This window comes from Kryptolebias marmoratus, linkage group LG6 (genome assembly GCF_001649575.2).
Source record: "Kryptolebias marmoratus isolate JLee-2015 linkage group LG6, ASM164957v2, whole genome shotgun sequence".
NCBI lineage: Eukaryota > Metazoa > Chordata > Actinopteri > Cyprinodontiformes > Rivulidae > Kryptolebias > Kryptolebias marmoratus.
The window spans coordinates 29,638,610-29,654,697 of NC_051435.1; the positions used below are offsets into that span (position 1 = coordinate 29,638,610).

Genomic DNA, 16,088 nt, shown 5'->3' on the forward strand with positions numbered 1-16,088 from the left:
CAAAACAACCAGTCATCTTGTGTCACCTTGGACACCACAGTTGCACCAACACATTCTTCAGCTATAACATCTTCTTGGACATAGTCATTTTCTACCCCCAAGAAACAAATGCCAAATGGACTAAGAAGTGCTGTTTCTAATGATAGACAACCAAGACCACCAGACCATCGCAAGATGGCCAGGATTCTCATTGATTCAATGAGGTAGTACAACAAGCATCCAACTAAAGCTCACTGCCTTGCCATTGCTCTGAGTATTGTAAAGCAGTACCCAAAGAGCTTTTCTGATTATGACGTACCAGAAGGGAATAATGAACTTGGTTGCTATTCTCGTTTAAAACAAATAAAAACCCGTGTTGAACATGTAAATAGAAATAATACCCTTTCACGCAGACAACAGACAAGTTAAACAACAAACACACTTAAAAAGATGCAGTGCAGAGGAACAACAGCAACGTATGCATGCACACAATGGCAGCCCAAGCTTCCACTTGCAGAAAGCATGGATGCACTTGAAAACAAACAGCAAACTTTACAGGACCTACACCTGCGATGTGGTGTAACTGGAGCTGACAGGAGCAATGTTTGTGTTTTGAATATAGAAACGTATTATTTACAAAGACTGTACATCAATGGTTAAATTGCAAGGGTGAAATTGTTGTATATTCTGTGACTTTGAAAAATTAATTACTGTCAAAATTTGAGTGAATTCTCATAAATCTAACTACACTTCTCAGGCTGCTCCTTGGCATTAATCCTGAAAGAGGATCCAAAATGCCAAAGGGAAAAGTCACATCAAAAAGTACAGGGAAGCTCATTCAGAAGAAATGTGATTTTGTCAACCCTCCCGTGTTCTCTCTTCTGTGCAAGGTAATGGACATCCAGTGGAACTTCTGATGTAGTAAGATTTTACTTGGTATAGTTACCCTTTCTCTTTCTTTGTCTCATTTACATTTCCTGTAAAGTAGTTTCAACACTGGTCCCGAAGGTATACTATCCTACATTTTCAAGATGTTTCCCTGCTTTAGCACAATGGATATCAGTTATTGGCTGATTGAAAGGCTCTTGCTGAACTGCAATGGTCTGAATCAGGTGTATTAATGCAGGGAAACGTCTAATATATGTAGGACAATGCGGCTTGAGGAGCAGGGTTGACAGACACTGCTATATCAAACACAGGCTGCAAAACCACACAAGGCTCTGATGCCAAAAGTCGATCACTCAATTACTAATCTTTAAAGCAACACTGCATAATCTTTGACCCAAGAATTAGCTTAATTTGAGATTTATTAAAGGATTTTTCAGGTAAATGTTAAGCACTTGGCACGTATTAATGCTCCTTGTAGGCTGCTCTTCACAAAAACTCGACTATGTAACGTCACTGAATAGGTCGTGTGACCCTGAGCGCCACTTTACGGCAGTCTGAGCTTCCCTTAAACACTAGAGCTAACTAAGCTGAAAGTTGTTGCTAGGCAACAAAACAGATACGACACTTACCTGATCAGACATACAGTATTTTTGGTTCTCTGATGTAGGATTTAATCTAAAAGGGTGAATGTGGCCTTGTCTAGACTTCTCAATCTGCTGGTCTAAAGTGGTCTGCTATCAGATCAGGGAGACTTTAATTTTACGATAGTGCAGTGTTGCCAGCACTAAACTTGGAAGTTACAGGTCTAGTGCCCCTAGTGGCTAAAAGTTACACAACGTTGCTTTAAAAAGAAAATGAGAAGTTGAAACATAAACCCTGTCTTACTTTGTATGATTATTTGTGTTATAGTATTTGGGTGAAATGTAAAAGATTTCTTAATACATATTTCTCTTCTTTAGTTACTTTGACCACTTTCCTCTCCAGTGGACAAGACATTCTTGGAACATCTGAGATGGTAAGCAGGACATCAAAGAGCAAAAGAACTGAACTTTTTTTGTTGATTGATTTTTTTTTTTTGTACAAGGTTATATTTTTAGTTCTGGGGAAAATCTAACCTATGGATATTGTTGCATAAATAAGTTTTGTTTTAAAGATGAACCATGAACCAAACAGCAGGACTTTTGGTATTATTTGTCTGGCTGTAAGCAAACCAGCATCTAAGCGGGGTTGGGCTGTGGGCCGCAATGCTCTCTTGTCTGGCCTGGCTGCTGGTGGTGGGCTCGCTGTTCTGGGCTGGCTCGGGTTTCCCCGGGTGGCCATCACGGGGGCAGGGGGTGGGGAGGTTGCTCTGTGGGGGCTCCCCCTTGGTGTCTTTGGGGGTCTCCAGTGTTCCCTTGGCCTCGGTTGGCTGGATTGGTGTAGGCAGGTGGATTGGAAGGGGGCCAGTTGTAGAGCTGGTCCCAGGGGTATTTGTGCCCGTAGCTTGGTGCCCATGCTCTTCCCCCTAGCGTATGCAACACAACTCATTAGTAGGGCCTTGATGTGTGGGGCAGAGAGCCCTGCAGGAAAGGGGGAGCACCAGGCAGTGCCCCCTGCAAGCAGTGGGGCCCTGCTGACCCCATTTTAATGCATCCTAAACTTACTCAGCTGCACCCATTGCAACATTTCACACTACCACAGACATGCATGCAAACACCACGGGGGAGGGCATGGGCTGGGCTTGGGAGGCGCGGTTACCCCTTCTTGCTCCCGTCCTTGTTCCTGTACTAGGTCAGCGGGGGCTGGGGTTTGGGGGGGCGGCTGTGGTGTCTTTGAAGGCGTCATTGGGGGGCTGCATGCGGGTTGCTGCCCCCTTGGTGTGGGGTTGTTTGCGTGGGTGCCCGAACCACGTCCCGGAGGGGTTGGATTTTTTGTGTATTTTCAAATTACAGAATGATATCGTTTATTTGTATTACAGTAATGTTACTGTAAAAAATACAGTAACTGTCTGGCAACCAAGCTGCCAGTAATTTCGGAAGTCAATTTATTACAGTGTAGCTATGGAAGGATATTCCAGACACTTTTTTGTATTTATTAATGCACGACGCAGGCATACTGCTACAAGACAACTGATTCCCATTTTGATAATGGCAGCAATTGTCCATTGAGTCACATGATCACGTAACGAGTGCTACCTCTCTGTTCTTAACTCTATGTTATATGGTAAATGGTAAATGGCTTGCACTTATATAGCGCTTTATCTAGTCCAAGGAACCCAAAGCGCTTCACACTACAATCATTCACTCATTCATACACTGATGGTGGTGAGCTACATTGTAGCCACAGCTGCCCTGGGGCGGGCTGACAGAAGTGAGGCTGCCGCAGTATATACCTATTAACCTACTAACATTCATGTGCATCTACACCTCAAAAATAAGGGACACTCCTTTGAGGACCAAAATGTTCATATTTTGGACCGAGAAGACAGATGGTTTGAGAGGGGGGTAAAAGAAACTATTTACGTCAAAAAAAGAGAAACCAACATTAAACAGAGGAGGAGGTCTCAGATTCCAGCTTTCAGAAACATATAATGGAGCTTTAGGCCTGATTCCCAGTCTGTTTCACTTCATTCATGTGAACAAAGTATCCCATTTGTGAGCCAGGCAAACAAAGACCCTAACAAGTCTCTATTGTGAGAAGAGTGAGTGTAATCTGCATGTGACACTAGTTTATAACATCTCAGCTTTGAAAGCTCAACTCCACACTCTCTGCTTTTAGAATTGAGAAAGGTCCTTGGATGAGAAGTGAAACATCTTCAGCTACAGAATAGAAATTCAGTTGTCTTTGTTTTTTAACCTTTTTTGGAACATGGTGGGTGCAGTTTCCTTAAATGATTTATTGGGGGGCCAATCTCTGTTTTTCAAAAATTGGAAGTGGGGTTCAGATCCCCCTGATAATTGGGATTTAGGCTCATGATTGTATGGTTGTATTGTATTTGACAGAACATCACTTTGAAACTGACCGGACTATCACTTTAGGACAACTATAAGTTTACTTTGCACAAATTAAAGAATATTAGATTAAGATAAGATTTTATTATAATGCTGTGTGGAAAGTTCTGAAAAGAAACTGTTTCATGTTTTAACTCTAACATTACATTTCTGCACATTTAATGCCAATCTTAAAGTTTGTGTGCAATGTTAGCGAACAAATATTCTAACACAATTCTACATATACTACAACTATAGTACCTAAGGGGAGTTTTGGTGTCAAACATTTGAACACAAAAAAGCAGGACTTTGTGGACATAATAAAGTTTAGGCATAATCCCACTTACTAGCAGACTTATTTCATTTATTTCCAGTTGACTGATATACATACACACACATGGAAACAAAAGTGTGTATGTGTGCACTTCTAACCTTTCCTCCGGTATGAAATGGAAGCACTGCAAAAAAACAAAACAAGTCAAACTAACAACAGTTAAATTTATTTAAAGGCTTGCATTTACTAAAAGCATTGTACTCTGATCGGTTTAAGCAAAAATGACCTACCTTATCTTGAGTAAATAAGGTATTTACTATATGTATAGTCAAGACTGATTTAATAATGTTTTTTAATTGATTGATTTATTGATTCATACATTTTTTCATTTTGATACATCAATACTTCTTTGACGCTCACTTGCGATCTTTCTCTTTGGCTTTGATGAAAGTAATTACATGATGCCAAGTTATCAGATGAATGTAAAACAGTTCAGTCCATCATCTTGATTAAACTCATATCCTGCAGTCACACTGGATTGTCTCCAATTTCACACCTCAGCAAGCTGAAGTGTGGTTGCTGCAGGTCTCATGTGACCGCACAGTTCCGGACACACAACAGGATCTCCTTACCAAATAGCACTGTCTCTCCTTTTTTACAAAGCACACAGCTTGGAATGAACTTCCTTTTCTGCAGACAACTTGAGGCAGTAAAGCATGCAAACTGAAATGCACAGATCTGTAACTTACTGAAATTAGATTATCAAACTGACAAAGAAAGAAAAGAAGCCAAGTACAGTAATTGTTTGCCCAAAAAAAAGGAATGAACCAGCGAAGCATGAATGAAAAGGGACCAGATTTAAAGAAACAGAGGGTGAATGGAAAATGGGGGGGGGGGTAGTGACACAGGAAACAAAGAACAAAAACACTAATCCAGAACACAAAACCCAAGAAGAAAAACTAAACCATATACACCGACATGAAAGACATCCAGAGAAATGGAACAGACCAACTCAAATCATAACAGGTAGCTTATTGAATTTATTCGGTGAGATTATTGCTTAAACCAATCAGATTTTAAGTTGCAACACTGGCACTATCTTGCAGGCCCATGAAGCATTTTCACATCCTTTGATCAGATGGTCACAGAGGGAGGGGGATTTATTCACCTGTCCAAGCCTGGAGGAGGGTTTGCCACCACTTTCAATTTGGCAACTACAAGCAGGACTCATGGCCTCCAAGAAGCACTGGAGGTGGGGTGTACAGCAGATTAATTGAACTCTTCTTGAAGAAAGAAAGGAGAATAGATTTTGTCTTCAAATAATCAACAATTTTGGTAAGTAAAATGCATTTTTTGATCTTTATAATATGGTCAGTCCTGGTTTATTCTGCCCAACGACAACGGCAACAACGGACCAGCAAGTCAGTGGAGGAAATGACCAGGTTTTAAAAGCAGAGAGTAATTAGGGGAAGTGGGCACAGGTGAGTGATTTTTAACAAGGAGCAGGTGGAGATGGGCGTGCAGGCAAACAAAAGATAACAGAGGACAAGTGAATGATGACAGAAGTACAAAAACACGAGCAAAAACTGAACTAAGACCAGACTCAACATAAAGACAACTACATAACAAAATAAAAGAAATAATACACCCAAAAGAAACTCAAAGAACAAACCAAACAAAACCCAAATCCTGACACTGGATGGTAATGGTAATGGTAAACTNGTGTCTGCTCTTTTCCTTTGGAGCCTCTCTTTGCATATCTTCCAAAATTAGTGAATTATGGATTTGGTCATCTGGTCTCTCAACGCAATTGATCAAATTTTCTCAACGAGAAGACAGGGTTTGGGGGAACCCTCTTGTCCAGACGGGACATTTTTCTCCGGATACACAATGGACTCCTGCAGGAGTGGAGGATTGTGTGTCTGTCGGTATTGTCAGTGGGGGATGTCGACGATGTGTACACAATTGGATTTTTGATAACAGGCTTTCTGCTTTTTGGAGTTGGCGGTTACCTGGCATATCGAGCAAATCTGAAATCCTCGGCAGCTGTTCAGGCCACTGTGAGGCTGCCTGAAGACATCTGTGGATCTGCTCTGGGATGGATGATGAACATTCCATCATATTAATAAAGACAATGGCCTCTATGACGTGATTCCTCGACTACTTTGCAAACACACACACACACACATTCATACAAACACACTACACCGATCTCCACCGTCTCTGTTTGTCTCTTCATCTGTCACCCTACTTGCTATCTGCACCTTATGTGGCTTTTTTTCTCTTCTGCTTCTGTTAGTCTGCCCTTATCAAATAGATTTGTCTTATTAATGCTTCTCTAAGAGGAAAAATTATTCATATTCTAATGGTCTATTAAGACCTGTTATCACTGTATCAATCTCAAATATTTCTTCCTAGATGAAAGTTTGTACCTAGTATACTCAAGACTTGTTATCATTATCATTATTCAGTCTACCTTAATAAAATAATTTATCTTATTAATGCTTCTCTAAGAGGAAAACTTGTTCATATTTAAATGGTTTATTAGACCTGTTATCACTGTATCAACCTCACATACTTCCTCTTAGATGAAAGTTTTGATCCAAGTTAAATAATAGACTTTAAAATACTCTCAATAATTTATAGATCACTGAACGGCTCTGTACCTAGTATACTAAAGACTTATTATCATTATCAATATCATTTTTGACCTGATTGATGTTTTTATTGATGTTTTTATCTCTGTATTTCTGTATTTGATTCTGTACCTGATTGTTGTTTAGGTTATACATCACTGAGCGACTTACAGATTTTTAGTTTACTCAAATTACCTGTTATAGTCATATCAATCATACTATTAACTAAAACTACTCATTACTCTGTTTTAGTTATCTATATTTGATTTTGATGTATCTCAAATGCCTCTTCTTAGAGGAAAGTTTATTCACCAATCTTACTGTTAGCTAGAATTTCCCTGATTGATGTTTTCATTTCTGTATTTCTTTCTTTGATTCTGTTGTTGTCTCTGTGTTGTAAATCACTTTGGATCACCTTGCTGCTGAAAAGTGCTTTATAAATAAATTTCACTTCGCTTCACTTCACCACACTGTCTCTGTGATTTTCCAAACAACTGTCTATGGCAGGGGTGTCCAATCCTGGTCCTCGAGGGGCACCATCCTGCATGTTTTACTTCTTTCCCTGTTTCAGGCTTCTGCAGAACATGAAGGGGTAATTAAACCACTGAATCAGGTGTGTTGGAGCAGGAAAACAAGTAAAACATGCAGGATAGTGGCCCTCGAGGACCAGGATTGACCACCCCTGATCTACTGTTAGTCATACACAAGTTAAAAGTGAGCCAGAGAAGGCTTACTAGGCTTACATTACAAAAAATGGATGAAAGCAAGCCGGTGTTACTGTAGAAGCAGTCATTGTCCTGACTCATCCAACCGATGGCCTGTAGTGTGCTGACATGAAATCATTGGCTTGGTGCAGCTTGATTGGAACCTTGGTCAGGTAGGTCCTAAGAACTGAGCTAGAAGCACCCAAGGAGGATCACCCAATGCAAAACCCTCTGAAGCTGCACCAGAGTAGGGCTGAGTCAAGCCCATGGAAAAAGGGATTAAATATAAATTGTGAATATGTTTTCAACTGGAAGAGGAAGAAGAAAAGCCATTCAGGGACAGTTTCCACTACTAACAGAGGACCATCAGGCGAGTGACATCAAAGTTTCCACCTAACTCGGACAAAGCAAAGCAAATTACAAAGTCCACTTCAACTTTTATTGCAAAGAATTTGCATCCACATTAAGTGATTGAAAAACAGGACTTATGTGCTATATTTTGGACTTTGGAACACAATAAAATATGATTATCCTATTTCGAAGATAAAAACAGCCATTCTCACACTACAACAGTACCACAACAAAGTGCTGGCAACACTGAAAAAAAGCAAAAAGGTAGCTCTAACATGCACATTCAATAACACAAAATCTTATGTCTCTGTACTCAACATTATGACCCTTTTTGGGTTCATTTAGTTCCCAAAATCTTGCTTGACTAAAAAAGCAACATGAGACCAAAATTAAATAATCAGCCCTTCTGTTCTTGAACTATTGTGTGAAGGAACAGTTTGTTTAAAAGATTATAATGTTGTAATGAATCCATGTTTAACCTTTTTGATTTATATCTCATTACTTATTATTCTATTTCATCAACCTATGTTAACTGTTTTATATTTTGATAAATTTATATTATATTTTATAGTTTTTTTTCTCTAGGATTTACAACAAAACCAACAAAAACAGCATGTTTTTATTTTTAAACACTGACGTTTGTAATTATTGAAAATCTCAATAAAATATACAGGTATCCAAATGTAACAATAATTAAATTTTTCACAATGTTTCAGGAATCTGTTCTTTTTTAAGTAATTTAAGTTCACTGACCTCGTCAACATTTTCAAAGGCATTGATGACATCATAAGGCAGGCAGGACAGTAGGTCGATGACAAACCAGGTCTTGACATAATTCATGCGAATCAGTTTTGGGTCAGAGATGACCTCTCCTCCTGGACCTACAAAGGTGGTGTGGAAGTTGAGAACAATGTCCACGAGGAAGATGACATCCACAATGCTGTCCACCACCAGCCAGGTGACATTGTTCTGTTTGGTCTTGAATGAGACGTTGTAGGGCACCATTATGGCTGTGTAGAAGGTAAGGATTAGAATGACCCAGTCCCAGGTGGTTTTGAAGAGGCAGTAGTGCAGAATGATGTGAGGTGGTGTCTTCGGAGTTTCTTGTTTGTACTGAGGCAAGATCTCTGAACCTAGCTGGAGAACCTGAGACACATAACAAAACATAAAGGGTTGGGTTCTTAATTTATTTTGAATATAGAAATAAAAATCTAAAGCAATATGGACCCAACATCTGGTTTGTCTACCACAGCCTCAGATGTACAATCCTGTCCTAAAAGACAATTCTATATACTACATACACACTACTTATTTTCTACATATATGTATATTTATTTAACAAATAGTAGTCACAGATTGTCACCATATATTATATGGTTTTGAAAAATTCCCTTATTGTTTATTTGCATTGTTTGTTTTCATTCACGTGTTCACCTGATAGTGTCACATGACTATGGTCATCTGGTTTAAAATTTTTTTTAATTTTATTTAACCAGGTAACCCCTGATTGCGCTGAGCATCTTAACTTTGACTGCAAAAGAGAATTGCTTGAAATGTCACCAAGTGTAAAAAAATAAGCCATAAGTGAAGTAATTCACTGTACAAGCCCTTTTTACTGATTATGCTTCAGGCCATGTAACAAAACAAAAATACTGATAAACTCCATAAAACTTCACATGCTGACTATATGACATAACTCCTTAATATACAGGCACCTCTCAACTCCCTTTGCTGCTGTTGTGGATCATGACCAGTTCATGACTGGAAAATCTTTCTGTGCAGGTGATTTGAACCACACAGGAAACTCTAAGTTTGGTGCCTGGAGCATAAAGAGACCCTCATTGACTGGAGTGTGAGGACCCTTGGTGGATGGTGACTGGAGACCGTCAGGGACAAGGAAGGGAGACGTGTCCTGGACCCTCTTAGAGGGTCTCTTGGGTGCAAGGAAAAGAGAGGCATCCTCTTGGACCCTATCAGGACTGACCGGCAGAGATGAACTGAACGGTGGTTGGCGTAACTGTGGAGTGAGCCTTATGTTGGTGATGGCGTTTGCATGACCTGCTTGGCCTTAGAGAGTCGCTGGACTCTGGAGGGTAGCTGGTGAGAGAAAATTCAAGCTTGAGCTGTAGTTCTTAGCTCAGGCTGCGAACGGTATCCAGACTTTTGCGACAAATGGATTGTGTCAAAATAGCAACCTTGTAAGATAAGGTCTTCTCCAGGACAGAATACAAGAAGAGTCTTCATCTAAGGTCAGTCGATCCAGTAATAACTCTGAACAGGCTGAAGAATATAAATTGATAGTCCTTTACCTCCTGTTGTATCTCCAGGTAGACAGCTAAATTCAAACAAGGCCAGCCAGGCTGGAAAAGGAATAGTCTGCTCGGTCTTTGTTTGATCAATCTGTCACAGTTTGTAGAAAGATAGGACCCAGCAATGCAGACTAAGAGGTCAATAAATTTATACAGAAACAGCAAAGCTCAAGGAGACACGTAGGAGAACCAGACAGGGCATGAAGCACAAAGATCAACTCCGGGGAAGTGCAGACAGAGACTAAATGGACTGGGGCTGATGAAGGAACGAGACACAGATGGCTAAATGATAAAACAGGGAACAGGTGTAGGTGTGCATGGCATGGTCTGAGGGGGCACATGGTTAGGTTATCAACCAATAACAGATTGATTATACTGTATAGGAATTCAATCACTGGAATACTTCATCAATGTACCATTTTTATTATCAGAACTCAACAGCTGAAGCTGAATCCCTTAAGTACAGGAAACTTTTATCATAATATTTGTGCCCAATGAAAAGTAGTCCAAATTAATCTTTTAAAATTTTACTGCAAAAATAATCTTGATGAAAATTGAGTCAACAACAAGTCAAGTTAAGTCAAATCAAGTTTATTTGTATAGCACATTTCATCACAAGGCAGTTTAAAGTGCTCTATATCATAAAAACACTAAATTTTAAAAGTCATTAAAACAACATACAAAAGCAATAACATACAGTCACCAAATGAGATACCAGTACACATCCATTTATCATGGTTCAAAACAGGTGGATTTTCAGCCTTTATTTAAAGGAACTCAGTGTTTCGGCTGTTTTACAGATTTCTGGAAGTTTGTTCCAGATTGATGGTGCATAGAAGCTGAAAGCTGCTTCTTCATGTTTGGTTCTGGTTCTGGGGATACAAAGTAGACCAGAACCAGGAGACCTGAGTGTTCTGGAGGGTTGATACGACGATAATAAGTCTTTAATGTATTGTGGTGCTAGATCGCTAAAGTCTATTCTTTGAGCTACAGGGAGCCAGTGTAGAGACTTTAAAACCTTGGTGATGTGCTCCATTTTTCTGGTCTTAGTGAGAACACGAGCAGCAGCTGCAGCTGTTTGATGGATTTTTTTTTGGCAGACCTGTGAAGAGACTGTTGCAGTAATCGAGACGACTAAAGATGAACACGTGCAGAATTTTCTCTAGGTCTTGTTGTGACATTAGTCCTTTAATTCTGGAGATGTCCTTCAGGTGGTAGAAGGCCAACTTTGTGACTGTTTTTATGTGTCCCTTAAGGTTCAGGTCTGAGTCCATTACTACACCCAGGTTTGGGGCCTGATCACTAGTTTCTAGTTGTAATACCTGAAGCTGTGTGCTGACTCTTCATCGTTCCTCCTTAGGTCCAAAGATAATTTCAGTCTTGTTTCTGTTCAGCTGGAGAAAGTTTTGGCACATCCACACATTGATTTGTTCTAAGCATCTATTCAGTGATTGGATGGGTTCAGAGTCACCTGGTGACATCGTAATATAGAGCTGTGTATCATCTGCATAGTTATTGTAACTAATGTTATTACTTCTTATAATCTGGGCTATTAGGAGCATGTAGATGTTAAATAGAAGGGGTCCCAGGATTGAACCTTGGGGTACTCCACATGTGACATGTGACTTATGTCTGCTTCGATAAGAAGTTACCTATTGAAACAAAGAAATCCCTGTTCTTTATGTAAGATTCGAACCAATAGAGTACTGGACTGGAGAGTCCTACCCAACTATCCAGTCTTTTCAATATGTTAACAAACAACAATAGAATTGACACAACACAAAATAAATTAATACTAAGAGTTTAGGGAATAATATTCTAAAAAATAACTATGAAGTAATGACTTTGAATATGATTTAAACAAAACAAAACATAATGACAATTAACCTTGTAATGATCTAAAGTAAAACGCTGTTGTCAGTTTATCTAAACCAAAAGAAATTCTTTGGACAGGAGGCCAATTCAGGATTTATTCGCGGGAATATTTAGGCAATTTGGACTAATTTAATAAGGTCTTAGTTTTGGGCCAGGTGTCACTCCGTCTGTCTGGGTGGTTTGCTGTCTGATCAGACCAGGAATGCCATGAGACAGGAGGACAACATTCATCCAGGACTTTGTAAGATCTCAGTCAACATTCACCCAAGGTAGCTGGGTGAAGTCGTCAGGGTCTACTCGGTCAGTTGATGAGGAAGGCGGCGGGTGACAAGCAACTGCCACCACTGGCTTTATCTGTCAAAGCTAGAAAAGTCTTCAGGTTGCTGAATCTCTCTTCCTGCTTTCTCTGACTGCCTTTTCAATTAAATGATTCTAAGCAAATGAAATTGTTTTCTTTACTTTGATTAAACAGACGGCAGACGAGAGGGAACATCTACACACCACAAACACAAAACAAACTCAACTGAAGACTAAAACACACACTGAACACCACCCAGGATCAAGGCCATCCTGAGTGTTTATCAGCGGTTGGTGATAAATTCTCCCAGGCATCTGGGTGCCTTCAGTTGAGATAAACTTCCCTCTCCTGTCCAAAATCAGAGTTAAAATGGGTCATCAATCTCTGAAAGACAAAAAGTAATAAAGATATGTTAAAACACTTGAGTAATTTCTCATTGAATAACTGCCCACAAATAATGATCAATAATCATTTCTTATATTTCAGAAGTTTTTCTCTGCATAAATCCTGTTTTTTTCTGAGTCTACATGAAGCATTATCTTTCTCTAACTTATTAGGTGTTCATGATGGTACATGTTATCATGTTGTATGGAAAGGAACTGTATGCAGACTCATCTCACAAACAAAAACTGATTTATTAAAACAGAAACAAAAAAGGCTCACTTGGCAGGAAAACAACAAAAAACTTAATACAGAGGATTACAGGGAGATCACAAGGAGCTAACCTGACTGTGGTGAGGACCAAACAATGAACCAGCAAAGATGGGATGGGAGTGACAGACTTTAAATGCTGAGGGTGAGCGGGAGATTGCCTACAGCTGGAACAGGTGAAGTGGGCGTGGCAGGCTAACTGGAGACACACTGAGGAGATGAACAATGGTTTTAATGCTGCTGGTTATGAGATCCACATTTTGTTTACGTGAAAACATGGAACGACAATAAAAGAACTTCCTGTTTGATTCATATCACCTTCAGAGAAAATTTCTCAGTTATGAACTGGTCATGATCCACAGCAGCAGTGGAGAAGTTCACTCATTCATAATCTATATATTTACCTGCTCATCAAGAACAAAACATTGGTCTCATCTTAAACAGAAACTTATCTTTGTAATGTGCAGAAACTGAGGAGCATCGTTTATGTTATGTGTGTGTATAAGGCAGTCACTGACATTTGTTTCCATGGCAACCAAAGGAATGTTTATAGTATCTTACAGTTGTTATAAATCACACTGCACTTACAGCTCCACTCCTGGGAGAAACACAGACAGAGACTGGAAGCAAAAAAACTATTCCAAAAGTTGCCTTTTTAACTGTATTAAAACTTTGAAAATAAGACTTATACTTTTTGATGTGCTGAAAGAAATGTTAACCTTTTAATTTCCCTCAGAAATACTTTCACTTAATGACAATCATTATCCTTCACCACTTGTGAATGCTTTCTTTCCAAGTTCCCTGAGAACAGTCAATGAGAGAAACAGTTTGAAGTATTTTATTAGGTTTGATTATTTTTTCACTAGGTTTTTATCCAGACAGGACGGGTTTGTAACTATGTGTTAAGAAGTCATAGGCTGTTCTAGATAAACCCAACCCTACAGGCTGGGAGGAGTTTGTTAGATTGTCGCCACATTCCGCTTCTGGCAAGACACAGGTGTAGAAACAACAGCTGTTGGTGTCTTTACTCTATGCCAGGATGAAGAGGATTGTGCTAATCACTCTCAGCAAAAGAGACCGCTTGGTCTTTCTACTTTCTCATAACCTCAAAGTCAGCAGAGGCTCACTGATTAACCTTAGCTGCAACAGTGCAACGACAACTATTAATCTCACTCAAGTCTAAGTTACAAGAAACCAAAAAATAGACATGGTTTGTTAAACTGAACATTGAGCACTGAGACACAAGAGTGCTTTCTTCATCTAACGATCTGAGGCAGCTACAGACTTTAAGCTGGTTTAAGAGACATTTACAACACTCTAGCCAAACTTACTGATAAGGACAAAAGACCAGAGATGGACTGAATAAACAACAGTGACCAAGGAGGTCTTCATCAAGCTACTGTCAAGGCTCCTTACTCCTCCTCAAGAGTCCTATCCAGGACATGCTAAGGACAACCTTCCACACTGCTAATGGACCCACACAAACTGCAAGTTCTTTTTAAACAGTGACGTTGTTCCATTCATTTGCTATACTGCTGAGGGTTAGATCCTTAGAAACATAAATTTGTTTGATTGTTCTGGGGACTCAGACTCATTTGTATGACTACTTTTTTAAAACTCAGTGAGCTTTTATGCTTTATCTACCTATGGAGTAATACAGATTTTATGTGACCATAAAATCTGTATGATTGTATGGTCAACTTTGCTATTTTCTGCCATGTATTCAAATACATAGGAGAGGGGTGACGCGGGGCAGCAATGAGCTGTGCCTCACATAGTGTTGTTCGAATTTGAATGATTCCGGTTCTGATTCCTCGTTTTGATACCAGTTCCGAATGTTTCTCAATTACGATTCTTTTAAGAGGCACTTTATGCTGTAACCTTTCTGTGGCACTCTTCAGTTTGTTACACCAAATGTTTTCCTTTGGACACTATAGTCAACAGAGTAACACAACATGAAGTCTGGTCAACTGCCAGGGTAATATTATCAATGTCAGGTCTTTTGTCTATGAAAAATCAATGGGCTAATGTTAGCCTGGTATTTGCATTTTAGGTGCAAATACCCATTCATATTTCACCCTAAAACTGGTTTCACCTGAAATGTTTGGAGTCATTTTTTCAGCACAAGCTCCAAAGTGTGACTTTTAAGTTATTTTTTACTTTTGACTCACTGAATTAACATAATGGACCTAAACTTACAAAAAGACATAAAATCTGAGAGGATTTTTTGTTGTTGTTGGGTTTTCTTTTACTGTGAAAACCACAAACATTTATAAAAAACGTTTTTACAACTTAGAATGCAAATATAAACAATAATATTCATAAACATGCACAAATTTAGCAAATAACAAAGTTATATACACTATTTCCATTAAAATGCAGAAATTGCCTTTTTGGACAAAACAATGAAGAGTTAGACTAAAATGCCATAAATCCTTTGTGCCACAAACAGTTTATGTCCAAAACAAGGCAGAGAGTGTAATGGCAGAGTTTATTACAGGGTAACACCTGAGAATGTTATGACTTCTGTTCCAAGTCCCATGGGTTCTCACAGAATGAACTTGTTTATAGGAATGATGTTGAATTTTCTCCTCATGGGAACCAGACTGCCTTTCTTTTCCATAACTCCTCCTTCTGGTTCAGTATCTTTAATAAAAGCTCCTGTGTTGACTTGGAGGACCTGAGCTTGGATTCGGAGCTTCCCTGTTCAGACCTGGGACTCTGATGTTAATTCTTAATTGTCTTTAATGCTCTCTATATTTTGTGCACAATATATAAATAAACCTGTTTGAGTGATTTCATCTAACAGTGCCTGGAAGTTATTTTCCTGCCACGACAAAGGGTTCATCACATTCCTTGTTTTGGTCATTTTTGCTGTCCTGCTCAGGATCACTCAGGTAAATGTTACAAAATATGGATCTGAGTCTGTCTTCTGTCATTATTTTGTCTGGAAGGGGCACAAACAATATGTGATTCTGTCTCCAGTAATCCTGCATACTTGGCAGGGAAACCAACATGTACAGGTGCTGGTCATAAAATTAGAATATCATGAAAAAGTAGATTGATTTCAGTAATTCCATTTAAAAAGTGAAACTTGTATATTATATTCATACATTACATACAAACTCATATATTTCAAATGTTTATTTCGTTT

At 39.1% G+C, this 16,088-nt stretch overlaps 1 protein-coding gene across 1 annotated transcript in view; it reads right to left on the bottom strand.

Annotated features, from left to right (window-relative positions):
* Positions 1-16,088, bottom strand: part of LOC108250220 (potassium voltage-gated channel subfamily H member 1) — a 119,400-nt gene that overhangs the window by 58,904 nt on the left and 44,408 nt on the right. Inside the window, exon 6 of the mRNA XM_037976295.1 lies at positions 8,555-8,947. Coding sequence (XP_037832223.1) covers positions 8,555-8,947 — 393 coding nt within the window. The remainder of the gene's footprint in view (positions 1-8,554; positions 8,948-16,088) is intronic.